The 26,869-nt window shown below is 43.4% G+C and overlaps 1 protein-coding gene across 11 annotated transcripts in view; it reads right to left on the bottom strand.

Annotated features, from left to right (window-relative positions):
- masp1 (MBL associated serine protease 1) overlaps positions 1-26,869 on the bottom strand; it is a 167,798-nt gene that overhangs the window by 38,143 nt on the left and 102,786 nt on the right. For 4 of the 11 annotated variants that reach the window (XM_069897690.1, XM_069897688.1, XM_069897691.1 and 1 more), the window contains exons 11-12: positions 9,352-9,489; positions 7,150-7,263 (exon numbers count right to left, since the gene is read on the bottom strand). In XM_069897690.1, coding sequence (XP_069753791.1) covers positions 7,150-7,263; positions 9,352-9,489 — 252 coding nt within the window. Of the gene's footprint in view, positions 1-7,149; positions 7,264-9,351; positions 9,490-10,809; positions 11,052-16,106; positions 16,270-18,439; positions 18,571-26,869 lie in introns of those variants that run through there. The other 7 variants (XM_069897695.1, XR_011344401.1, XR_011344402.1 and 4 more) reach the window with 7 other exon arrangements.

Below are 26,869 nucleotides of genomic sequence, written 5' to 3'. Positions count from 1 at the left end.
CCCAATTTCTTTATGTGTGCCAAGACTCCTTATCACTTCACTCTCCTATTCAGACTGTTTACGTTAAGACATATATTTCGTATTATTGGCCATTGCCCTAGAGACTCCTCCCAAGTCCATGTTTCTCCCATGTCCAACGTTCACCCAATCCTTTTCCTTCAGCTAGGCATTCCAGCCCACGGAGTCCGCAACAGATCCCAGAAAGGAAAAATAATAAAAGAAAAAGATCAAAAAGACAAAAGGAACAACATAAAATATGGCAACAACTGTCAAGTTCACATATATTCCCCATCTATATCTCATTTCCTTTAATCCTCCCTCCCCCTCCCTCTGGTGACTTCACCCTCCGCATCATCAACATCCCCCTCTTCACCACAGACTGTGCATTTTGCACTCTTCTATCTCCCACGCGTCTCCACCCTCATCCCCCAAGTCCCCCGGACCATTTTCCTTTTTAAAAATTCTCCCAATAATGTATTTATGCAACAAACAATTAAACCCATTATTGTTATTCTCATATAGCTATTACTTGCAATGTATTTTCACATACAACAAAATAGTGGCATTACCCACTTGGCACTACACACATATATACTATTTCTTACAAACTGACAGCAGTTTTATAAACTGCCAGGCTTTTTTGACCTACTGACAGGAACTTTCTCACCTACCCCACCCCCCCAGCATTACAATTTTTAGAGTTGCTGGGTATCTAAGGACATGTTTGCTGGCCATTCATTTTATTGGCTTGAATTCTTTTCTTTGTTTTAGGAAGGCCTCACTTATGTCTAGGTAGAATAACACTTTATTCCCCTCCTGCTGCATCGCCTTCCCACTGCCCCCCCAAGCTTTCACCCCGATAGCTGCCACACTTAAAATTTTCTCACTGTCCTGGTGACGCAGGAGCTTCACCAGCACTGAACGCGGTCTTTGACCAGGGCCTTGGCATGGGATGGAGGACCGATGGGCCCTCTCAACTTCCACTGAGTCCTCCAGTTTCGCCCTTCCCAAGACTCTGGCAACCAAGGTTGGTAAAATGCTACGGGATCCCTCCCTTCTTTATCTTCCGGCAATGCCACAATTTTTATGGTATTCCTCGGTCTATGGTTCTCCAGTGTCAATTCTCTGCCAGAGGTGCCCCGTTCTGCTCCCAAACTGTGGACTTCCCTCTCCAATTTATTTATCCTGTCCTCATTATCCCCAGTTCTTTCTTCCACTTCAAACACCCTTCCTGTCAGTCCAATTAGGTCATTTTTCCATCTGTCAATTTTGTTGTACAATTCCCATTTTCTCCCTTGTCTCTGGCCAGTCTCTCCTCCATTGTTCCCACGGCCTTTAAAAAGTCTTGTAGTGAGGGCTCCATGCCCCCTTTCCCTCTTTCCAACCCCCATCTTGCTTTCTCGTGGATCCTGGGTCTCTCTGCTCTTTCCTCCCAACCCTGCCTCCAACCTCCTCATCACTTCCCACCTCACTGGAATCCCCGTTCAAGCCATCTACTGACACAAGACCAAGTTCGCTCCTACTGCCATCGCATTCTCTTGCTGTCCTCAGGGGAAGAGGGGCACAAAGCAACCCCCTTGAGGCTCAGACCTCTCCATAGGCCCATTGCCCCCTGACGTTTGATTGGAGACCTCGTTACTTCTTCTCCCTGAGTCGGTCTCACCACCCACTGCCCTCCCAGTCAAGCTTCAACCACATTCTGTGAGTGTGTCTCCCTTGTTGGGACCTCCTGGGGTTCAGGCCTGGACTTAGAGTTGCCATCCTGGGATCCATGAGGCTTGCTTTATTGGGTGCCGACCATTTCTCCAACCTTGCTGGCTGTCTTTGTCTAGCTGGCGTTTTTCCTTCCCATTATTTTCAGGTTGGGATTTTTATTTATCTATTCTTAATATTTTTAGCATTTATTTTTTCTTTTTAAAGAAAAAAGAGTCTTTTTAAAGACTCTCCTGGTCTGGGAGCTCTGGGGGTTGACACCCTATTACTCCTTCCTCATCACATGACCTCTTGATGACTGAATCTCTTCCCGTATCTGACATGAAAACCAAGCAGATTGTAGCTGAACAGTTCTACAGAAGGTCATCAAGAATCTGAATGAAGGTTGGCCTGGACGTGAATGTCAGCCATACTACAACATCAGAGCAGAGCTGAGTGTTGTCAATGGGCTTCTACTCAGACAGAGCAGAATTATGATTCCTTATTCACTGTGACAAAATATGCTGAAAAGGGTCCACATGGAGCACCTTGAAATGGAAAAATGCAAGAGGAGAACTAGAACAGCTGTTTATTGGTCAGGGATAAACACTGACATTGCCAGGATGGTTTCCAGCTGTGAGATCTGTTTGAAACATCACGCAAAGGAACCCATGATAATAACTGATGTACCAGCAGAACCATGGCAGAAAGTTGAGACTTATCTATTCCACCTGGATTGAAAGAATTACTTGTTAATTATTGATTATCTATCGAACTATCCAGAGATGGATAGCTTCCTATCATGTCTGATGCTTGTGTGATCCAATATATGAATTGATCTTTGCAATCATGGAATTCCTCAAATTGTCTACAGTAACAATGGACCATACTCCAGCTGTAGTGAATTCCAGAACTTGGCAGAAGAGAATGGTTTTCGACAAGCGACTCAAGTTCTCTACATCCCCAGTCAAATGGTAAATCAGAGAAAGGAGTTCACATGGTTAAACAGTTGTTCAGGAAGGCTCTAGACAGTGGCTCAGATCCATATTGAGTTTTATATTGAGTTACAGAGCTCTAGTGAGTTACAGAGCTTTGCCACTTGAATACGGCATGTCACCTGTTGTGCTCCTGACATGGACATGGTCTATACACCACAGTTCCCTACTCTGCAGACCCAAACAAGAACAGAGATAGCAAAGATGTTGAATGGAAACAAAGCACCTGCATGGAGACAAAAACAAACTATGTCAAGTCAATGAGAAGCTTAGGGCCACTGGCACAACCTGACACAGTGAGATTCAGAGATTCCAACATGTGGAACAAAAAGGCCACTGTTCTGGAGGAAGTAAATCCAATATCCTACACGGTCAGAACAGAGGAGGGTCAAATACTAAGGAGGCATCGAAAGAGCCTGCTGAAAACAAAAGAGACACTGCAGGAACAGACAAATGCAGAGGATTCAACGTGCAGAGCAACAGAGGAAAGACCACCAGTGCTAGACAGTAGTGGACCAGCCGAGCCTACACGAACCCACATTGAGAAGATTCAAATGCATTATCAAAGCACCCGATAGACTGAATCTCTAAAAGGAACTGCACACTCAAAATATTTGTGCTACTGATGTTTGTATTTACATTTGTGTTGAACTTTAAATTGAAATGAATGCTGTATGAGTGTCTTTTTTTTTTCTTTGGCTTGGCTTCGCGGACGAAGATTTATGGAGGGGTATGTCCATGTCTGCTGCAGGCTCGTTGGTGACTGACAAGTCCGATGCGGAACAGGCAGGCACGGTTGCAGCAGTTGCAAGGGAAAATTGGTTGGTTGGGGTTGGGTGTTGGGTTTTTCCTCCTTTGTCTTTTGTCAGTGAGGTGGGCTCTGCGGTCTTCTTCAATGGAGGTTGCTGCCCGCCGAACTGTGAGGCGCCAAGATGCACGGATGGAGGCGATATCAGCCCACTGGCGGTGGTCAATGTGGCAGGCACCAAGAGATTTCTTTAAGTAGTCCTTGTACCTCTTCTTTGGTGCACCTCTGTCTCGGTGGCCAGTGGAGAGCTCGCCATAGAACACGATCTTGGGAAAGCGATAGTCCTCCATTCTGGAGATGTGACCCACCCAGCACAGTTGGGTCTTCAGCAGCATGGATTCGATGCTTGCGGACTCTGCCAGCTCGAGTACTTCGATGTTGGTGATGAAGTCATTCCAATGAATGTTGAGGAGACAGCGCTGATGGAAGCGTTCTAGGAGCCATAGGTGATGCCGGTAGAGGACCCATGATTCGGAGCCGAACAGGAACGTGGGTATGACAATGGCTCTGTACACGCTGATCTTTGTGTTTCTTCAAGTGGTTGTTTTTCCAGACTCTTTTGTGTAGTCTTCCAAAGGCGCTATTTGCCTTGGCGAGTCTGTTGTCTATCTCTTTGTCGATCCTTGCATCAGATGAAATAGTGCAGCCAAGGTAGGTAAACTGGTTGACCGTTTTGAGTTCAGTGTGCCCAATGGAGATGTGGGAGGGGCTGGTGGTCATGGTGGGGAGCTGGCTGATGGAGGACCTCAGTTTTCTTCAGGCTGACTTCCAGGCCAAACATTTTGGCAGTTACCGAAAAACAGGATGTCATGCGCTGGAGAGCTGGCTCTGAATGGGCAACTAATGCGGCATCGTCTGCAAAGAGTAGTTCACAGACAAGTTGCTCTTGTGTCTTGGTGTGAGCTTGCAGGTGCCTCAGATTGAAGAGACTGCCATATGTGTGGTACCGGATGTAAACACCGTCTTCATTGCTGAGGTCTTTATTGGCTTGTTTCAGCATCATGCTGAAGAAGATAGTAAAGAGGGTTGGTGCGAGGATACAGCCTTGCTTCACGCCGTTGTCAATGGAGAAAGGTTCGGAGAGCTCATTGCTGTATCTGACCTGACCTGTTGGTTTTCGTGCAGTTGGATAACCATGTTGAGGAACTTGGGGGGGCATCCGAGGTGCTCTAGTATTTGCCAAAGCCCTTTCCTGCTCACAGTGTCAAAGGCTTTGGTGAGGTCAACAAAGGTGATGTAGAGTCCTTTGTTTTGTTCTCTGCACTTTTCTTGGAGCTGTCTGAGGGCAAAGACCATGTCAGTAGTTCCTCTGTTTGCGCGAAAGCCACACTGTGATTCTGTGATATCATGTTGTTAAACATCTCAAGGAAAGGGGATGCAATGAAAGAGTGCTAGTGATCCTCCTGACCACTAGAGTGTGTTGCAGCTTCAGTTTGATTCAAGATGGATGCCCCCACTCAGTCTGGAGTGAGATCTGTTTTAGCTAATGAGGTATAGTTGTTTTAAAGTAACCCGTTTCTTCACTACAATAAAAGAAATATCACAGAGGCAGATTTTATGTTATGCAACATAAATATGATTGGGGACCTTGTGAGTGAACAGGAGTGACTTTGTTAAAATGGGGGTTTTATTTATTAATGGGTCATAGATAATCCAGGAAGGGTCAGCCTTTCATTCCCATTCCTCAACCCTTGAGGTGTTGATGGGGTGCACCTCACTGAGCTGTTGCAGTCTCTTTTCAAAAGGCAGTGCTATTGGGGAGGGAATTCCAGCGATTAGTCTTAGTGAGTGGTGTGGAGTGACTCAGTGCGTTTTGTAGATGACACGCACTGCAGCCACTGTGTGCTGGTACCAGAGCTGTGAATTTCAGAAGCTGAATGGGAAGAGAATCACCACAGCTGCTTCATCTTAGTTATCGTTGAGTTGTATTCATACAAGTGGAGAATATTCCGTCTGTCCTTGATTTCTGTCTTATAATTGGTGAAGAGACTTTGGACTGTCAAACCCTTTTATGTCATTAGTCCAGGTGAGACTTGGTCATTAGTAACTTGTCCCAGGACCACCTCCTCCCTCACCATTTGCCAATACCTCCTCCCTCACCACCATTTGCCAACACCTCCTCCCTCACCACCATTTGCCAACACCTCCTCCCTCACTACCTACCCCTGTGTCCTACTACCGCCTACACCCCCACCCTCACCACTATTTGCCTTCGCCTCCTCCCTCACCACTTGCCCGTGTTCTACTAGTGCCTACACCTCCTCCCTCACCACTATTTGCCTACACCTCCTCCCTCACCACCTACCCGTGTCCTACTAGTGCCTACACCTCCTCCCTCACCATTATTTGCCTACACCTCCTCCCTCACCACCTACCCGTGTCCTACTAGTGCCAACACCTCCTCCCTCACCACATTTGCCTACACCTCCTCCCTCACCACCTACCCGTGTCCTACTAGTGCCTACACCTCCTCCCTCACCACCATTTGCCAACACCTCCTCCCTCACTACCTACCCCTGTGTCCTACTACCGCCAACACCCCCACCCTCACCACTATTTGCCTTCGCCTCCTCCCTCACCACTTGCCCGTGTTCTACTAGTGCCTACACCTCCTCCCTCACCACCATTCATGGACCCAAATAGTCCTTCCAGGTGAAGCAACACTTCACTTGTGAATATGCAGGGGTTCTCTTCTACATCCGGAGCTTCCATGTGGCCTTCTCTACATCGGAGAGACTGTACTCAGAATGGGAGATTGCATTTCCTGAGCACCTTGGCTCTGTCCTCCACAAAAGCCAACCAGAAGTAAAAAAATAGTGCTATATACAACAGTGCTTTCTGTGGTGATGTCCAGTGGCCACCCATTTCAACTATTGTACACATTTGTCATATGTAAATTACACGACCTTTCCTGGTTGACCCTTCTCTCACTGGCCAGCTCATAACTCCTCCCCTTTCTTCCCCATAAAGGCTGTCATGCCACAAGCCTGCCCCCAGTTCGAGTCCGGGTCAATGTGAGTGACCAACACAGGAATGCTGTCCATCTATTGCAAATAAAAGCCTTCAGTTTCGGTAACTTCAGTCTTTGCGTGATTGATCATGCTTCACACTGCCAGACTGAGACCATCCATTGGAGAAAGAACATCTCATCTCCCATCGAGGTATCCTCCAACCAGATGGTGTTAACATCAACTTCTCTGGTTTTCATTACCTCCTCCCCACCCCCACCCATCTTTCCCCAGGTCCCCTTTCCTATAGCTCTCTCTCTCTCTTTTCCCTTTTCCCCAAGCTCTGGTTCCTCAGAGCCCCAAACAATCTCCCCCCCCACCCCCGTCAATTCTCACCTGCATCCCAGCAATACCCAAATAACTACTTCTGTCTGATGGCCTGTACTCCTCCCCTGTCCATTCCTCACTCCCCAACCTTTTAATTCAACCACCTGCCTGTTTTTCAGTCATACCTTGAAGAAGGGCTAAGGCCCAAAATGTTGGTTATATAACTTTATCTCCTATGGGCACTGCAATCTCGGCTGAGTTCCTCCAGTTTTTTTTTTGTGTTTACTAGAATCACAGCATCTGCAGACTATTGTGTTTCATTGAAATGACAGAACGGACTAGTGTAGTGCAGAGGCATCTGCAGAAGGCAGCTACTAACCTAAGATGATCTTAAATGATGTGATGTTGATGAGAACAGAGCTGCTGAGCTCTGATTTGTCTGGGTCGTATGGAAGATGGAGACAGTGTGCAGCAGTCACGATCCATTCCTTTCCTGCAGCACAAGTGAAAACCCTGGGTTAGTAAATGTTCATTCACTCAATATTCTACCCCATCATAGTCAGTGTTACACAGCACAGAAACAAGCCCATCTCCCCAACGCATCCATGCCAACCAAGATGGCGACTGAGCTCGTCTGGTTTGCCTGAATTTCACCTCGAGACCTTTTCTATCTTTGAAACTCTTTAAATGTCCTAAATATTGCAATTGCATCCTTCCCTACCACTTCCTCTGGCAGCTCATTTCACAGACCCACTACCCTCTATGTGAAAAAGTCCCTCATGTCCCTTTTAAATCTTTCCCTTCCCTCTTTAAAGCCAGGCTATCCAGTTTTACACTCCCCCACCACTGCAGTATGACTAGGAATATGTTATCTATGCCCTTCATGATTTTATATATCTCTGTAAAGTCACCCCTGACCCAGCCTCTCCATGGAATTCAAGCCCTCCAGTCCTAGCAACGTCCTGACAAATCCCTTCTGGGAAAGTGGTCGAGGAATGGGAGAACTCTGACAAGTGCAAGGTACTGCATTTTGAAATTAAGGCAGGGCAGGGCCTGCACAGTAATTTGGTAAGGCCCTGGAGTGTGGTACAGGTGTAAAAAAGTTCCTTGAAATGGTCATGGCTCACATTAACTCCAGCCTACCAGCAACCCTTAACTCACTCCAATTCATCTCCCTCTGCAACAGGTCCACAGCTAACATCTTATCTCTGGTCCTACCCTCAGCCTTGCAGCATCTGGACAACAAGGACAGCTATGGCAGCTAACTTTTCATTGTCTATAGGTTCATTTTTAACACAATGATACCAAACAAGCCTTTCCCCAACCTCCACCACCTTTTTCTTTGAATATTTTGTTCTTTTCTATTTTCAAAATATAGAAATATAAATATATATGTATATAACTTTTCTTTCTTACAAACCAAAACACAACACATCCACGCCCCCCCCCCCCCCATAGTATAAATCTGTACACTGTCAGGGCTTAGAGTTGGGTTTTAAAAAATAAATCTTCTTTGAGGAGGTCACTTATTTTTTTATAATAGCACATTTAAAAAATTTATATTTGGGCCCCTATATAATTGCCCATCAATATAGTGGTTAGCGCAACACTGTTGCAGTGCCAGTGAGCCAGGATGAATCCCGAGCTCTCTGTAAGAAATTTGTACGCTCTCCCCATGTCTGCGTGGGTTTTTGATTTCCTTCTACATTCCATAGATGTACGGAGTTAATAGGTTAATTGGTCATGTGGATGTATTTGGGTGGCACAGGCTCATGGGCTGGATAGGCCTGTTACCATATTGTATCTCTAAATTTTAAAAAAATACTTAAAATTAAATCTTCAGACAATAAACGTGATACAGGTATATAGGGCACTGAGCATAGGAGCTTGGATGTCACATTACAATTGAACAAGACGATGGTGAGAGTACATTGAGAGTAGTGTGTGTAGTTCTAGTCACCCAGCCAGAGGAAAGATGTCATTAACCTGGAAAAGGTGCAGAAAGGATTCACAAGGATATTACCAGGACTGATGGGGTTGAAACATAATAAGAGATCTAGACCCCTGGAGCATGACGTGAGGGGTGACCTAATGGAGGATTATAAAATCATGAGGGGCACAGATAAAGTCACCATTTTCTTCCCATGGTTGGTGAGGCTAAAACTGCAAGGTGTTGATTTAAGGTAAGGAGGAAAGACTTAAAGGACTTGGGGGCACAATTTTCACACAGAGTGTGGTGAGTACATAGAACAAGCTGCCAGAGAAAGTTGTAGAGGTGGGGACAATTATAACATTTAAAAAACGTTTGGATAGGTGCATGGATAGGAAAGGCTTGAACAGTTAAAGGTCAAACGCAGGGAAATGGGACCAGCTCAGTAGACAACTTGGTCACTGGGGATGAGTTGGTTTGAGGAGCCTGTTTTCTGCTTATAAAACTCCATGTCATGTGACAAAACAAATTTCATGTCAAAGACACTTCCTCAGAACACTGTGTTTCCTGCATTGTCTGCTTTTATTTCAGGTTTTCAACATGTCAGGTTTCTGATTTCCCTTCATCTAATAAACAAGTTCAATAACTCACCAATTAAGGAACCACCACAAAATGGGATTCCATTCCTGGATAACATTGCAATCCAGGGAGAAGATCCCTTCGGCACCACTCTGCCCTGCGCTATTTTGGGCTGGATTGATGATCTCCTTATTCGGGGTTTTCCACACACTAGAAGTTATAAAAAAATATTCAACATAAATAATGAATTACAAGTAATGTAATTACAAATAATTACAAGAATGAACTCAAGATTCAAATCAAATGATTATTAGCATCTCAAAGAAATTTACTCAGCTGTGGGAAGATAATCCCAGGCGAGTTGCCTAAAACTGGATTAGTTTTGGGAACAAATGTTTGAGGTGTCCTTCCTGTACTAATTTTGCAACAAGAGGAGAGAATATCTTCAATCTGGTTGCCACAAATGTGTACAAAGCTGTGGGCGCTCTCACCTTGTGTAGTACATATACATCCTGTTAATGCCAGTTTCCTGGTTTACAGACCACTGGTAAAACGAGTTAAGCCAGTTCATGGGAAGATCAGGGCCTGGCCAGAGGAAGCCACAGCGGCTGTGCAGGACTGGTCAGTCACACTCAATGACCACATCCACATTGATGAGTAAACGAGCGCAGTGACTAGCTTCGAGGATGTCACGGAAATCAAATGCTACACAACCAGGGCAAATCAGAAACCACGGCTAAACGTGGAGTTCACATGTTGCTCAGAGCTCATGACTCTGTCTGCATATTGGGAGAGAAGATGGCATTAAGATCAGCAAGGGCTGAGATCCCCCGTGCAATTAGGAAAGCAAATGATGATTTTTATTGGGATCATTGTCTAAATTGGGCTCAAAGAATTATAGAGGACCCTTTCCATCCAGCACAGAGAATCTTTGACCCACTGCCATCAGGAAGAAGATACAGAAGCATCAAAACCAGGAATACCAGGCTGGGAAATAGCTTCTTCCCGCAGGGTGTGAGAGTGATGAGCAGTATCCTATAACCGAGTAAATCATCCCAAAATATTTAGATATTTATTTTGATTATTTATTTGATCATTATGTACTGTGTATTGTGTGTTTTTGTTTGGGGACCAGGGTGTTGAGAGACGTGGTTTCATTGGATTAGACACCTGCAATCAGATGATAACAAAATTGAACTTGAGGGATTAATTCAACTCCACCTCCTTTTATTTTTTTTAATGTTCTAACAGAGTCAATTCCTGTCTGAAGGCAATGGTTAGACAGATGAATCCTGTTGGTTGGTGGTGAGAACAGCATGCTGTGTGAGAGTGGATGCACCTTACCAGTGTGAACTGGCACTGGAGGACTGGGAAGATTGTGTAGATCAATGCTACAAATGAGCAATGAATTTGTCCAAATTGCAAAATGTAGTGGGAGCCCCACGCGTACAACAGAATCGCGCACAGCCACAACAGTTAAGCAAGCGCATTACCAGAATGCATAGCCTCCAACGATGTCCCAGTCCTCCAGTTACAAGCCAGGCACCAATAATTAGGAAAAGAACACGAATAAGAGCCCGTGCTTTTTATGGCACCCGACACCCAAGGCTGGAAAGTGATGTCACTACCGCATCCCAGAAGGCTCAGTGTGAAATGTGCAGAGGGAACTATAAAAGCTGTGGTTAAGCACAATAAAGGTACTGATTCCTGACTCTACTGTCTCCAGTGTCATTTATTGCCACTTGCACGAGGTAGTGTCATCAGATAGGCCACTACAAAACACAAACAACAGAATCTTCATTATCAGGAGAAATATTTAGAAATTTCCATATAACTATATAACAATTACAGCACAGAAACAGGCCAGTTTGGACCTTCTAGTCCATGCCGAACACCTTCTCCCACCTCGTCCCATTGACCCGCACCCACCTCATACCCCTCTCGTCCATAAACCTATACAACTTTTCCTTAAATATTAAAATCAAACCTGGATCTACCACTTTGGCTGGAAGCTCATTCCACACCCCCACCACCCCCTGAGTGAAGAAATTCCCCCTCATGTTTCCCCTAAACTTTTCCTCCTTCAATCTCAATCCTCATCCTCTTGTTTGAATCTCCCCCACTCTCAATAGGAAAACTCTATCCACATTTACTCTATCAGACCCTTCAGAATTTTAAATACCTCTATCAAACCACCTCTCAATCATCTATGCTCCAGGGAATAAAGTCCCAGCCTGCTCAACCTTTCCCTATATCTTAAACCCTGAAACCCAGGCAACATTCTTGTAAATCTCCTCTGCACTGTTGATATCCTTCCTATAATTCAGCAACCAAAACTGTGCACAATGTTTCAAATAGGGCCTCACCAATGCCTTATACAACATCAACATGACGTCCAATTCCTGTATTTTATACTCTAATTTCAAGTTCCTCTAACCAACCAAACTGTCTAAAAATTACATTTCCCATGTAATCCATGGCAATGTGGGTCGGCCACTCCTGGAAAATTGTGTGGATTTACTGTATCAACCCAAAACATTAACTGCCCATTTCTATTCATAGATACTGTTTGTTCCACCGAGACCCTCATTGCTTGCATTTTTGTGTTTTCACAACACAGCACACAACTTGGTTGGCATGGACATTTTAAAAAAAAATTTTATTTTTCACACAATGAACCATACTGACCAAAATACACACAAACATTTCCCTTTTGAATATACACAGTGTCATTTTCTCGCCTTTTCCCCCTCCCTTCCCTCCCTCCTTCACCCCCCCTACCCACTCACTCAACGTTCAACATATAGGATACATTAAACCCATTAAACAATGTCATCACACAATGAAAATAAACAAGAAATTTGTGTCTTCTAGTTTTACATTCTGGGTCAGTTCATTTCGTCTTCTCCTTCTGTCATTTTAGGCGGTGGAGATCCGCGGAGGGACTTCTCTGTTGTGTTCCATGTACGGTTCCCAAATTTGTTCGAATACTGTGATGTTATTTTTTAAATTATATGTTATTTTTTCCAATGGAATACATTTATTCATTTCTATGTACCATTGCTGTACTCTCAGGCTCTCTTCTGATTTCCAGGTTGACATTATACATTTTTTTGCTACTGTTAAGGCTATCGTAATAAATCTTTTTTGTGCTTTATCCAATTTGAGGCCTAATTCTTTACTTCTTATATTACTTAGAAGAAAGATCTCTGGATTTTTTGGGATGTTGCTTTTTGTGATTTTATTTAATACCTGGTTTAGATCTTCCCAAAACTTTTCCACTTTCTCACATCTGCAAATTGCATGTACTGTTGTTCCCGCTTCCTTCTTACAGCAAAAACATCTGTCTGATACTGTTGGGTCCCATTTATTTAACTTTTGAGGCGTGATATATAGCCTATGTAACCAATTATTTTGTATCATGCGTAACCTTGTGTTTATTGTATTTCTCATAGTTCCGGAGCATAGCTTTTCCCATGTTTCATTCTTTATCTTTATGTTTAGATCTTGTTCCCATTTTTGTTTGAGTTTACAGCTTGTTTCCTTGTTCTCTTTCTCTTGCAGTTTGATGTACATGTTCGTTATAAATTTTTAAATTATCATTGTGTCTGTAATCACATATTCAAAATTGCTTCCTTCTGGAAAACCTCAGCCTGCTTCCCAATTTGTCCTTCAAGTAGGTTTTCAGATGGTGGTATGCAAACATTGTACCGTGAGTTATACCATATTTGTTCTTCATTTGTTCAAAAGATAATAATTTATTTCCCAAAAAACAATTTTCTGTTCTTTTGATCCCTTTTCTCTCCCATTCTCTAAAGGAAAGGTTATCTATTGTGAAAGGGATTAGATGATTTTGCGTCAATATTAATTTTGGTAGTTGATAATTTGTTTTATTCCTTTCTACGTGAATCTTCTTCCAAATGTTGAGCAGATGGTGCAGTACTGGTGAATTCCTATGTTGCACCAGCTTTTCATCCCACTTATATAGTACATGTTCAGGTACCTTCTCCCCTATTTTATCTAGCTCTAATCTGGTCCAATCTGGTTTTTCCCTTGTTTGATAAAAATCTGATAGGTATCTTAATTGTGCGGCTCTATAATAATTCTTAAAGTTTGGTAGCTGTAAGCCCCCTTGTTTGTACCATTCTGTTAATTTATCTAGTGCTATCCTCAGTTTCCCCCCTTTCCATAAGAATTTCCTTATTATTTTCTTTAGCTCCTTGAAGAATTTCTCTGTTAGGTGAATTGGTAACAATTGAAATAGGTATTGTATCCTTGGGAAGGTATTCATTTTAATGCAATTTACCCTTCCTATCAGTGTTAGTGGTAAATCTTTCCAATGTTCTAAGTCGTCTTGTAACTTCTTCATTAATGGGTGATAATTTAGTTTGTATATATGGCCTAGATTATTATCTAGTTGTATACCTAGGTATCGGATTGCTTGTGTTTGCCATCTAAATGGTGATTCTTAAACTTTGTGAAATTCGCATTATTCATTGGCATCGCTTCACTTTTATTTGCGTTGATCTTGAACCCCGATATTTCTCCATATTCCTTCAATTTCTTATGTAATTCTTTTATTGATAATTCTGGTTCTGTTAAGTATACTATGACGTCATCTGCAAATAGACTGATTTTATATTCCTTCTCTTTTATTTTTATCCCTCATTTTATTTTCTGTTCTTATCAGTTCTGCCAGTGGTTCTATAGATAATGCGAACAGTGAGGGAGATAGTGGACATCCCTGCATTGTTGACCTGCTTAATTTAAATTGGTTTGATATATATCCATTTACTGTCACCTTCGCCAATGGTCCCTTATATAATGCTTTAATCCAATTAATATATTTCTCTGATAGGTTGAACCTCTGTAGTACTTTGAATAAATAATTCCATTGTACTCTGTCAAAGGCTTTCTCTGCGTCTAAGGCAACTGCCACCGTTGGCGTCTTGTTTCCTTGTACTGCATGGATTAAGTTAATGAACTTACAAATATTGTCCGTTATTCGTCTTTTCTTAATAAATCCAGTTTGATCTAGTTTTACTATCTTTGGTACACAGTCAGCCAATCTGTTTGCTAATAGTTTAGCTATTATCTTATAATCTTATAATCTACCTACAGCTCCTAGAACGCTTCCATCAGGGCTATCTCTGCACCATCCTCAACATTCATTGGAATGACTTCATCACCAACATCGAAGTACTTGATCTGGCAGAGTCTGCAAGCATTGAATCCATGCTGCTGAAGACCCAACTGCGCTGGGTGGGTCACGTCTCCAGAATGGAGGACCATCGCCTTCCCAAGATCGTGTTATATGGCGAGCTCTCCACTTGCCACTGAGACAGAGGTGCGCCAAAGAAGAGGTACAAGGACTGCTTAAAGAAATCTCTTGGTGCCTGCCACATTGACCACCGCCAGTGGGCTGATATCGCCTCTAATTGTGCATCTTGGCGCCTCACAGTTCGGCGGGCAGCAACCTCCTTTGAATAAGACTGCAGAGCCCACCTCACTGACAAAAGACAAAGGAGGAAAAACCCAACACCCAACCCCAACCCACCAATTTTTCCCTGCAACCGCTGCAACCGTGTCTGCCTGTCCCGCATCGGACTTGTCAGCCACAAACGAGCCTGCAGCTGACGTGGACATTACCCCTCCATAAATCTTCGTCCGCGAAACCAAGCCAAAGAAGAAGAAAGAAAGAAAGAAGAATCTTATAATCTGTGTTAAGTAGAGATATTGGTCTATACGATAATGGTGTTAGTGGATCTTTCCCTGTCTTTGGTATTACTGTAATTATTGCTGTTTTGCATGAATCTGGCTTGTTTTGTGTTTCTTCATTCTGGTTCATTACTTCCAGGAGAGAAGGAATTAATAAGTCTTTAAATGTTTTATAGAATTCTATTGGGAGTTGGTCCTCTCCCGGTGTTTTATTGTTCGGTAGTTTTTATAATATATCCTGTATTTCCTCTATTTCAAATGATTTTATTAATTTATTTTGATCCTCTTCTTGCAATTTTGGTAGTTCAATTTTAGCTAGAAACTCATCTATTTTGTCTTCTTTCCCTTCATTCTCAGTTCGATATAGTTGCTCGTAGAATTCCTTGAAGTTTTCATTGATCTCCGTTGGGTTATATGTAATTTGTTTGTCCTTTTTCTTTGATGGCATGGACACTGAGGCAAAGGGCTGTTTCTGCACTGTAAAACTCTCTGACTCGAAACATGCAATAGGACGAGCTTGGGGAGACAATGGTGACAAGGACAAGTTGGGCTGGCGGGCCAGACTCCAAGCTGTAGAACTCTACAACTATGATTTTAACCAGTAAAATGTTCACGCCCACTCTCTGTCTCTTGCTAGCCAGCTTTTTTAAATTAAAAAAAAATTAAATTTAGACATACAGCACGGTAACAAGTCCTTTCGGCCCATAAATCCATGTTGCCCAATTACATTCAATTAACCTACAACCCCTGATACATTTAGAACGGTGGGAGGAAACCAGAGCCCCCGGGGACACAGGGAGAATATACAAACTCCTTTCATATAGCACAGGTTTCGAACCCCAGTCCCAATTGCAGTAACCGTTACGCCAACCATGCCACCCAATGCCAATTTGTTACCTCCAATACGATGAGCTATTGTTTTCTGTGATAACTATTATTATAGGGTCTTTGTCTTCTGGAAATCTAAAGACACTCTATCCATTGGTTCCCCTTTATCCAAACATACTACTTCAATAAATTACTGAAACATGCCTTCCCTTTCAAAAGTTATCCATATTGCACAAGATGCGACAGTAAATCGACAGAGCACTGCCTAGAATCTAGAGTGGAGTGACACTGCACTGCCCCCAGGAATCCCTGAATTGTACTGGCTTGGATGATGACTCTTCACTGCTCTGGCACCATGCATGAATCTGATTTGGTCCAACTGGATTCGAAAGCAACTTGGGATTGCATCAGCTCCATGTGAATCTTCATTCCAAGTGTAAATCTCTTAATGTTAATAAGATGAAGGAGATGATTATTGATGTTAGAAGAGAGGAAAGAGACCATACCCCTATCTATATAAATGACACCGAAATGGAAAATGTAGATAGCTTCACCTGGGACAAGCACATACACATGACAGTAACAAAAAAGCATCAACAACTCCAGAAGGCATTATGAAGTTCAGCCTGTCTCTTCTGTCCCTCAGCAACCTCTCCAGGTGCACCATCAAAAGCAGACTTACTGGGTGCATCACAGTGTGGTATGAGAGCTGCTCTGCTCAAGATTGGCAGGAGGTAGTGAATGCAGTTCAGAATATAATGCAAACTTCTCTCCCCTCCATGGACTCGATCCACCCGTCTTGCTGCCTGGAAAAGGCAGCCAACACACTGAAAATCCCATCATAGCCTGGACACACTTTCCCTCCTCCCATTGGGGAGAAAACTTGAGTTGAAAACATGCAACAACAGGGTGAAAGATACTTTCCTCCTTGCTGACATCAAGCCTCCAAATGAAACCCCACAGTGATCTCACACTGCCCTTGCTTAGTGCAAATTGACTTTTCTTTTAATTGCAATCTTAAATTCTGTAAAGTGTTTGAGACATACAAAAACTGTATAAATAGAACATAAATACACAGTGCTATATATACACCAATCAAAAAAAAACAAACCATCCTTACCCTGTAACTGTTGATTTTTCTTTCATCCATGTACGCAAGAGTCTCTTAAATGTCCCTAATGTTCCAGCCTCCACCACCATCCTTGGCAAGACATTCCAGACACCCACAACTCTCTGTGTAAAAAAACCTGCCCCTGATGTCTCCCCTAAACTTCTCTCCCTTCACTTTGTACTTATGTCCTCTGGTATTTGTTGATCTTGGCCTGCAAAACAGGCACTGCCTGTCCACCCTATCGATGCCTCTCAATCTTGTAGACCTCTAATGTCTCCTCTCATCCTTCCACTCTCCAAAGAGAAAAGTCCCAGCTCTGCTAACCTTGCCTCATAAGACTCATTTTCCAATCCAGGCAACATCCTGGTAAATCTCCTCAGCATCTCCATGTTGGAGATAACCTTTTAGACTACTGCAGAATAACCTGTCTCATTGTACCATGTCACAAATAATGTACATAAACACTGCACTGGCTCCCAGTAAATCTATTTTGCCTACAGTACAGAACTTCCACCATTGAATCAACTTCCCACTAGGCATCAAGAATTGGCTCCAAATGTAAAGCATTACTGTACCGGTAGTGAGGGTGAAACAAAAGTTCGGGTCAAAATACTGTACCGCTGTGACTCCAATATTGCCATGTTTCAAAGTGTATATCTTCAGTGTAGTGATGTTAGGAGTGGTTTCATGCAATCTACGCTGCCCCAATTCCAAAAAATGACTGTACACTGCATTAACCAAAAGGATGCACATTTTATATTGTTTTTCAAGATTTGCCAGTTTCCTGTCACCTTGAACTATGTGTTCCTTTACAGTACTTCTGGGAGGGGTGTTCCAGGATTTAGACCCAGGAACAAGGAAGTTCTGATGATGTGTTTCCAAGTGGGAATGGTATGCACTAGAAGTAAAACTCAAAATAAATAGCTGACTGGAGGAATTAGGAAGGCTGAAGGGCTCTTTTCAAACAGGATTCAGGAGTACCCCAAGATATTTTATACACAGGATAAAAACAAGGTGAGCAAGGGAAAGCAGAGCACCACTGAGTGTTAATTGAAACATAGATGAGTAGAGCACAGAAATGGTTCCAATGGGCCAACTAACTCAAGCAGACCAAGCTGTCCTAAACCTTCCCTATCCACGCACCTGTCTTTTAGAATTCCCTATCCTGAGGGAAAAACTTTGACAATTCACCTTATCTACATGAAATCATGGTCCATATAACGTCACTTGCACTCTAGTCTCAAAGAACTCAAACCCTCTAATCTTGGCCACATCCTTGAGATTTTTTTAACATATTCACCATATCCCTCTTCCTCTCCCATTCCCTCCTATCCTCCTGCACTGCCCCAGTCTGCCTGTCCTCCATCTCCAAAGACAGCCATCGGGGCTAGAACCAACCCCTTCTCTAACAATAAACAAAATGTCAACTCTCTGATATTGCGAGCGAAATGGAGAAAATCCCGGAAATGAAGCAGCTACTGAAATGGCAAACCAACAACTAACCTGTGAGTTCAGGATGATCCCTTTAACTAGAGCTGTTGAGGGCTCCTTCCTGCTGGTTAGTGCCACGAGTTGTTGACTGAGTTCAGTATGTGGTGAGCCAGGCACTGGGCTGAACATAATCAGAAAGGGTCCTGCAAGAAGCACAGGACCCTGATTTAAATCACAATCAATGTTTTCAATGTTCTGGCTGACTGTTCCTGAGGTTGAAGTTCCATTCCAGAGACATAATTAGAGAGAAATGGAGCAATAGAGCAAGGAAACCGGTCCTTTGTCCCATCTGGTCCATGCCAACCAAGATGCCTGAGATGGTACCATCGGCCTGTGTTCGGTCCAGTCTCCAACAGAACATTTCCTATCTATGTAACTGTCCAAATGTCTTTTCAACATTGTAATTTTACCCGGCTCTACCATGTTCTCTGACAGCTTTGATCCATATACCTAACACCATCTGTGAAGTTTAAATATTTTCCCTCTCATCATAAACCTATGCCCTCCAGTTTTAGATTCCCCTTCCCTGGGATAAACATTTTAAAGTCATCCCTTGGGAGCCCATGTCCAGGGAAACAGTGATAGTCCTTTCAGCATCCCTGATAACTTAAGACCCCCCCACCCTGCTTCAAATCTGGGGCTGTCTGTAAGGAGTTTATACGTTCTAACTGGGTCTGCGTTTCCTTTCTCCCGTTTCTTCCCATCCCTCCCAAAAAATATGGGCATGGAATTAGGTGTAAATGGGCAAAATTGGATTCCACTGTGCTGTAAACAATTTTTGAAAAATTAAACATCCTGAGGAAAAGTGTATCAGAGACATTAACCTGGGGAGCAGTGTATCAGGGACACAACCTGGGGAATGGTGTATCGGGGATATTAACCTGGGGAATGGTGTATCAGGGTCACACCTGGGGAACAGTGTATCGGGGTCACAATCTGGGGAATGGTGTATTGGAGTCACAATCTGAGGAATCGTGTATCAGGGTCTCAACCTAGGGAACGATGTATCGGGGTCACAATCTAGAGAACAGTGTATCAGGGTCACAACCTGGGAAACAGTGTATCGGGGTCACAATCTAGAGAACAGTGTATTGGGGTCACAATCTGGAGAACGGTGTATTAGGGTCACAACCTGGGGAACGGTGTATTGGAGTCACAATCTGAGGAATCGTGTATCAGGATCTCAACCTAGGGAACGACGTATCGGGGTCACAATCTAGAGAACAGTGTATCGGGGTCACAACCTGGGGAACGGTGTATTGGAGTCACAATCTGGGGAACGGTGTATCAGGGTCTCAACCTGGGGACAGTGTATTGGGGACATAACCTAGGGAAAGGTTTATCAGGGACGTCAACCTGGGGAACAATGTACTTGAGACACATCCTGGTGAATGGTGTAATGGGGACACAACATGGGGAATGATGTACTGGTGACACATCTTGGTGAATGGTATACTGGGTACACATCTTGGTGAACGGTATACTGGGGACACATCCTGGGGAATGGTGTAATGGGGACATGCTGGGGAACGGTGTACTGTGAACATATCCAGTCGGAGAAGAGACTGAATTGTGGGCGTATCAAATGTTGGGTTGGTAAGTAGATTTTAGGAGTTTTAAAAGGATATGGGGTCAGGTAATGAGTTAATTGGCAAGAACCAATAAAGAGTGAGTTAGGTAAAGGAGCATCCAGCAAGGGATGGCCCAGTGAGTGAGTGGCATTGTCAAAGAGTGGGACTTCGAGGCTTTGGTGAGCAGAGGCTGCTGAAGTGCTCCCAGTGAGGTAAGGTTGGCAAGTTTATTTTAATTAATCTAATTTAATAGATTACGGAGGCAGTTGGGTTGTCCTGTGTCCAATTTTCAGGATGTAGGAGGTCTGGGACAGCACAAATGTTCCTGATGACAACTCCAGCAAAAGGTGCATCCAGATGCAGCTCCTGGGAGACTGGGTTAGGGAATTGGAGTTGCAGCTGGATGAGCTTCGGATCAGAAGGGAGGCAGAAGCCATGATAGATCAGAGCTACAGGGAGACAGTCACCCCAAACAAACAGGAGTCAACTAACTGTATGACTGTGAGGAACAGGAAGGTGGTGGGGAAGTGGGTAGAGAGACAGTGCAGAGTAGCCCTATGGCCATTCCCATCAATAATAAATATACTGTTTTAGATACCATTGGTGGGTGAAATGACCTACGAGGGACAAGTCGCCATTGTCAGGTCTCTGGTACAGGGGCTGGCCCGTCGGCTTGGAGTAAGGGGGAAGAGAGGAGAGCTCTTGTAATTGGGGATTTGCTCATTAGGGTGGTAGATAGGAGGTTTGCTGGACGAGATTGCTACGTTACCTCCCAGATGCCAGGGTCAGGGACGTCTCTGATTGAGTTCACAGCATTCTGGATGGGGAGGGGGACCAGCCAGATGTCATGGTCCATGTGGGGACCAATGACATAGATGGAAGTGGAGATGAGGTCCTAAAGGAAGAATATATGGAGTTATGGAAGTGAAAAAACCAGGACCTCAAGGATGGTAAACTTGGGATTGCCGCCTATACCATGCACTAGAGAAGGTAAGAATAGGGAGATGTGGTGAATGAATGTGTGGCTGAAGGGTTGGTGCAGGGGTCAGGGGTTTAGATTTATGGATTATTGGGAACTTTTCTGGGGAAAGTGTGTCCTATACAAAAAGGATGGGCTGCACCTGAACTGGAGGGGGACCAATATCCTGGCAGGCAGGTTTGCTAGATCTGTTGGGGTGGGTTTAAACTAGTTTGGCAGATGGGTGGGAATCAGAATGAGAGTGCAGAGATTAGGGTAGAAGGACAACTAGATTTGAAGGGAGAGAAGAATCAGACTGTTGAAATTAATGAAGGAGAGGGGGTAGTAAAAGTAGATGGTAAAGGAGTGAATGTGGGGGATATTCTCTCAAGGGCATATATTTCAATGCAAGGAGCATTGTAAATAAGGTGGATGAGCTTAGAGCAAGGACATGTGGAAATATGATATTGTAGCCATCAGTGAAACTTGGTTGCAGGAGGGGCTTGATTGGTAGTGAAATATTCCAGGATTCTGTTATTTTAGGCATGATAAGGTGGAGGAGTTGCATTGCTTGTTAAAGAAGCAATGATATGGCAGGATAGATTGGAGGGCTCGTCCAGCGAGGATAGTTGGGTGGAAGTGAGGAATGGAAAGGCATGAAAACACTAATGGGAGTGTATTATAGACCCCTAATGGACAGAGGGAATTAGAGGAGAAAATTTGTAAGGAGATAGCATATTTGTAGTAAACATAAGGTGGTAACTGTTGGAGGTTTTAATTTTTCACACATTGGCTGGGATATCCATCCTGTAAAAGATCTGGATGAGTTAGAGTTTGTCAAATGTGTTCAGAAAGTTTTCTAAAATCAATACTAAGAATGGACAAGAGAGGGGTGAGTATTGGATCTCCTATTAGGGAATGAGATCGATCAAGTGACAGAGGTTTGTGTTGGGGAACACTCTGGGTCTAGTGATCACAATACTATTAGTTTTAGGTTAATTATAGAGAAGGATAGGGCTGGGCCTAAGGTTGAGATTCTTGATCAGAACATGGCTAATTTTGAGATGTGAAAGGATTTAGAGGGAATGGATTCGGAATAATTTATTTTCTGGGAAGGATGTAACAGATAAATGGAGGATAATCAAAGGGGAAATTTTGAGAATACAGAGTTGGTCTGTCCCTGTGAGAATTAAAGGAAAGATTAGAGAATTTTGGGAGCCTTGGTTGTCAAAGGATATTGGGAATTTGGTTCTGAGGAAGAGGGATATGTACAATAGGTCTAGACAGCATGGAATAGATGGTGTTTGAGGAATATAAGGAGTGTAAAAAAAATCTTAAGAAAGATGTGACAGAGTATATGGAGGTTTTTGGGAGATAAATTGGCAAAGATTTTTAAAGGTCACACACGAACACTTTAAAACAGTTTTTGAAGGAGCTTTTGCAGAGTGCTGAGACTTCAATAATGAAGTGTTGTTTACAGAAGGCAACAAATGTCACATGCAGTAGCTGCTTTGTCTGGGTCATGTGATTTTTTCAGGCAGAGAGCAGAAAAAAACAAACTTTGCTCTCAGAGTTGGAGGGAGTGAGAGAGAAGAGAGACACAGACATCAGTTCCAGAGGGACAAGCTGGCAAGCTTTGGAAGACGGCCTGGTCAAAGGTTTTTCCCTTGGAATAGGAGAAACAGAAAGGAACTCTGGTAACCTGAAAGAAAGAGGTTATCATCTGGAGAACCCTGAAGGGGGCAAGTTTTGTCAGTAAGACACTGGAATGGCTGATTAAAAAGGAATCAGCTGTGGATGTCCTGGAACAAGAAAAACTCTCTCTCTAAAAACCAACAAGAACCCTTCTGAGTGGTAACCATTTACCTGTTAAGCACCAAAGCCTGGTGAACTTTATTAAGGTTAACTTCTGTGAACAGTACAAGAATTGCCTGCAACCAGTGAGATTGGACTGTGAACCAAAGAACTTTGCTGAACTTACATACACATGAACTTAGAAGGGGGTTAAGTAGATTAAGTAAGTCAATAGAGATAAGTTAAAGTTTGATTCTATTTTCATGTTCAAAGATAATTAAAAGTTTGTTTAAGTAATCCTTTGTCATGGTGCATATCTATTGCTGCTGGGTTTTGGGGTCCTCTGGACTCGTAACAAAGAAACTAGAACGGCTAAAAAGAGATACGAGGCTGCTTTGGCAGACAAGGTAAAATAAAAAATCCAAAGGATTTCGACAGGTATATTAAAAGTAAAAGAATGGGGAAGGGTAGGCTCTGTGAGAAGTCAGAAGTGATGGGGGAAATTTTAAATGATTTTTTTTCATCAGTATTCATGAAGGAAAGGAATATTGAGCCAGATAAAGTAAGGAAATCTGGTAGTGAGGTCATGGAAAATATACAGATTAATGAGGGTTATAGCTATTTTTAAAGAGAATCAAGGTGGATAAATCTCTGGGTCCTGACAATTTATTCCCTAGAACCTGAGAGAGAGTAGTGTGTACATATCTCTGACAGAAATATTTAAAATGTCACTCAGCATGGGGGAGGTGCCAGAGAATTGGAGGGTGGTTGATATTGTTCCGCTTTTTAAAAAAAAGGCTCCAAAATTAAACCTGGTAAATATAGGCCTGTGAGTCTGATGTCAGTGTGGGTAAATTAAAAGAGAGAGTTCTTAGAGGTGGAATATACAATTATTTGGAAAGACAGGGATTGATTAGGAGTCGTCAGCATGGTTTTGGTAGGTCACGATTAATGAGTTTTTCGAGGAGGTTACAAAGAAGATTGATGAGTGTTGTGGATGTTGTCTATATGGACTTTAGTAAGGCCTTTGCCAAGGTTCCACAGAAGAGGTTGGTTAGGAAGGTTCAATCATTAGGTTTTAATGTTGAAGTAGTGAACCCTCTTTTCAATCTTCTTCAGCATGATGCTGAACCAAGCCATGAAAGACCCCAACAATGAAGACGCTGTTTACATCTGGTACCGCACGGATGGCAGTCTCTTCAATCTGAGGCGCCTGCAAGCTCACACCAAGACACAAGAGAAACTTGTCCGTGAACTACTCTTTGCAGATGATGCCGCTTTAGTTGCCCATACAGAGCCAGCTCTTCAGCGCTTGACGTCCTGCTTTGCGGAAACTGCCAAAATGTTTGGCCTGGAAGTCAGCCTGAAGAAAACTGAGGTCCTCCATCAGCCAGCTCCCCACCATGACTACCAGCCCCCCCACATCTCCATCGGGCACACAAAACTCAAAACGGTCAACCAGTTTACCTATCTCGGCTGCACCATTTCATCAGATGCAAGGATCGACAATGAGATAGACAACAGACTCGCCAAGGCAAATAGCGCCTTTGGAAGACTACACAAAAGAGTCTGGAAAAACAACCAACTGAAAAACCTCACAAAGATAAGCGTATACAGAGCCGTTGTCATACCCACACTCCTGTTCGGCTCCGAATCATGGGTCCTCTACCGGCACCACCTAAGGCTCCTAGAACACTTCCACCAGCGTTGTCTCCGCTCCATCCTCAACATCCATTGGAGCGCTTACACCCCTAACGTCGAAGTACTCGAATTGGCAGAGGTCGACAGCATCGAGTCCACGCTGCTGAATATCCAGCTGCGCTGGATGGGTCACGTCTCCAGAATGGAGGACCATCGCCTTCCCAAGATCATGTTATATGGCGAGCTCTCCACTGGCCACCGTGACAGAGGTGCACCAAAGAAAAGGTACAAGGACTGCCTAAAGAAATCTCTTGGTGCCTGCCACATTGACCACCGCCAGTGGGCTGATAACGCCTCAAACCATGCATCTTGGCGCCTCACAGTTTGGCGGGCAGCAACCTCCTTTGAAGAAGACCGCAGAGCCCACCTCACTGACAAAAGGCAAAGGAGGAAAAACCCAACACCCAACCCCAACCAACCAATTTTCCCTTGCAACCGCTGCAATCGTGTCTGCCTGTCCCGCATCGGACTTGTCAACCACAAACGAGCCTGCAGCTGACGTGGACTTTTTACCCCCTCCATAAATCTTCGTCCGCGAAGCCAAGCCAAAGATAAGAAGAAAAAAGAAGATAGTGAAATGGATTCATCAATAGTTGGATGGGAGATGCCAGAGAGTAGTGGTGGAAAATTGACAAATTGGAGGCCGGTGTCTAGTGGAGTGCCTCAGGGATCGGGGTCCATTGTTGTTTGTCATGTATATTAATGATCTGGATGATGGGGTGGTATATTAGATTAGTAAGTATACATATGATTCAAAGATTGGTGGTGTTGTGGACAGTGAAGAAGGTTATCAAAGTTTGCAGAGGGATATAGGACAGTTAGAAGAGTGGCCTGAAAGATGGCAGATGGAGTTTAATACTGATAAATGTGAGGTGCTACATTGTGGTAGGACTAATCAGGAAAGGTCATACATGTTAAATGGTCGACAATTAAGGAGTGCAGTAGAACAAAGGGATTTAGGAGTCATGGTACATAATTCCCTGAAAGTGGAGTCACATGTTGATAGGATGGTGAAGAAAGCTTTTTGTATGTTGGCCTTCATAATTTAGAGAATTGAATACAGGAGTTGGGACGTCATGTTGAAGTTGTATAATGCATTGATAAGGCCAGATTTGGAATATTATGTGCAGTTTTGGTCACTGAATTATCGGTATATAAACTGAATAGAGAGTGAAGAGGAGATTTACAAAAATGTTACCTGGGTTTCAGAGTTTGAGTTACAGGGAAAGGTTGATCAAGCTGGGACTTTATTACCTGGAGTGTAGAAGATTGAGGGTGATATGAGGGGGACTGGTAGTGTCAATGTGGACAGGCTTTTTCCATTAAGAGTTGGGGAGATGTAAACAAGAGTCCATGGATTGAGATTGAAGGGGGGAAAAGTTTAGGGGAAATTTCTTCATTCAGAGGGTGGAAGGAGTGTGGAATGAGCTTCCAGCTGAAGTGGTAGATGCAGAGTCGATTTTAATATTTAAGGAAAAGTTATAAGTATATGGATGAGAGACGTATGGAGGGTTATGGCCTGGGTACAGGTCATTGGGACTAGGTGGGAATGGTGTTTGGCATGGACTAGAAGAGCCAAACTGGCCTGTTTCTGTGTGCAATTGTTATATGGTTAACAGTGTACTGGGGACACAACCTGGGGAATGGAGTACCAGGAAGCAGCTAGTTTGAGATGCAGGTTTCTCATGGATCAGGATTTCAGACCCTGGGTAGACTGAGGAAGGATATTCTAGTTGTGATCAGTCTAGACTCGTGTTTCAAGATTTGGCTCCTGGAAGAAGCTTCAGAAAAATAATTTGGGGTTTGGCTCGATGAAATCTTGCAGTCTGGAGTATGGGTAATGTTGTCCACTGACAAGAGGTTGGACTAATTGGCTTTAGAAAAATGAAGAACAATTATAATTCAAACCTATAAGACCCTAAGAAGATTTGACATAGTGGATGTTGAGATGGGTACATGCAACTCTGGAATCTGGAGGTAAAAAACAAACTGCTGGAGGAACTCAGCAGGTACAGCAGGACCCATGGAAGAAAAGGAATGTTCGGTCCAAAGCATTGACAGTTCCTCTTATTCCTGTAAATGTCATTCACCCCTGGGACTTGCTCCAGCAATTTGTTTAGATGTTGAAATGTTTTCACTCAGGAGAGAATCATGAGCTCAGATAACTGGATCCCAGATAAAGGGCCATTCGTTTACTATCAAGGGTTGTTAGAACATTCTTCTGAGAGGGTTGTGCTCAAGTTCAACCTTCTTTGTAAAGCCCTGTTCCTGAGGCTGCTGAAAGCTACATCACTGGATAGATTTCAGATGGTGTTGGACAAGTATTTGAAGGATCAAGGGTTATGGGGAACTGAGTTTAAACCATTATCGTGGGGATGAAGGGGAAGGTTCGAGGATCCAAATAGCCTTCTATTGAAT

This window comes from Narcine bancroftii, chromosome 9, assembly GCF_036971445.1.
Source record: "Narcine bancroftii isolate sNarBan1 chromosome 9, sNarBan1.hap1, whole genome shotgun sequence".
Classification (NCBI taxonomy): domain Eukaryota; kingdom Metazoa; phylum Chordata; class Chondrichthyes; order Torpediniformes; family Narcinidae; genus Narcine; species Narcine bancroftii.
This window is presented reverse-complemented; position numbering and strand designations above follow the sequence as displayed.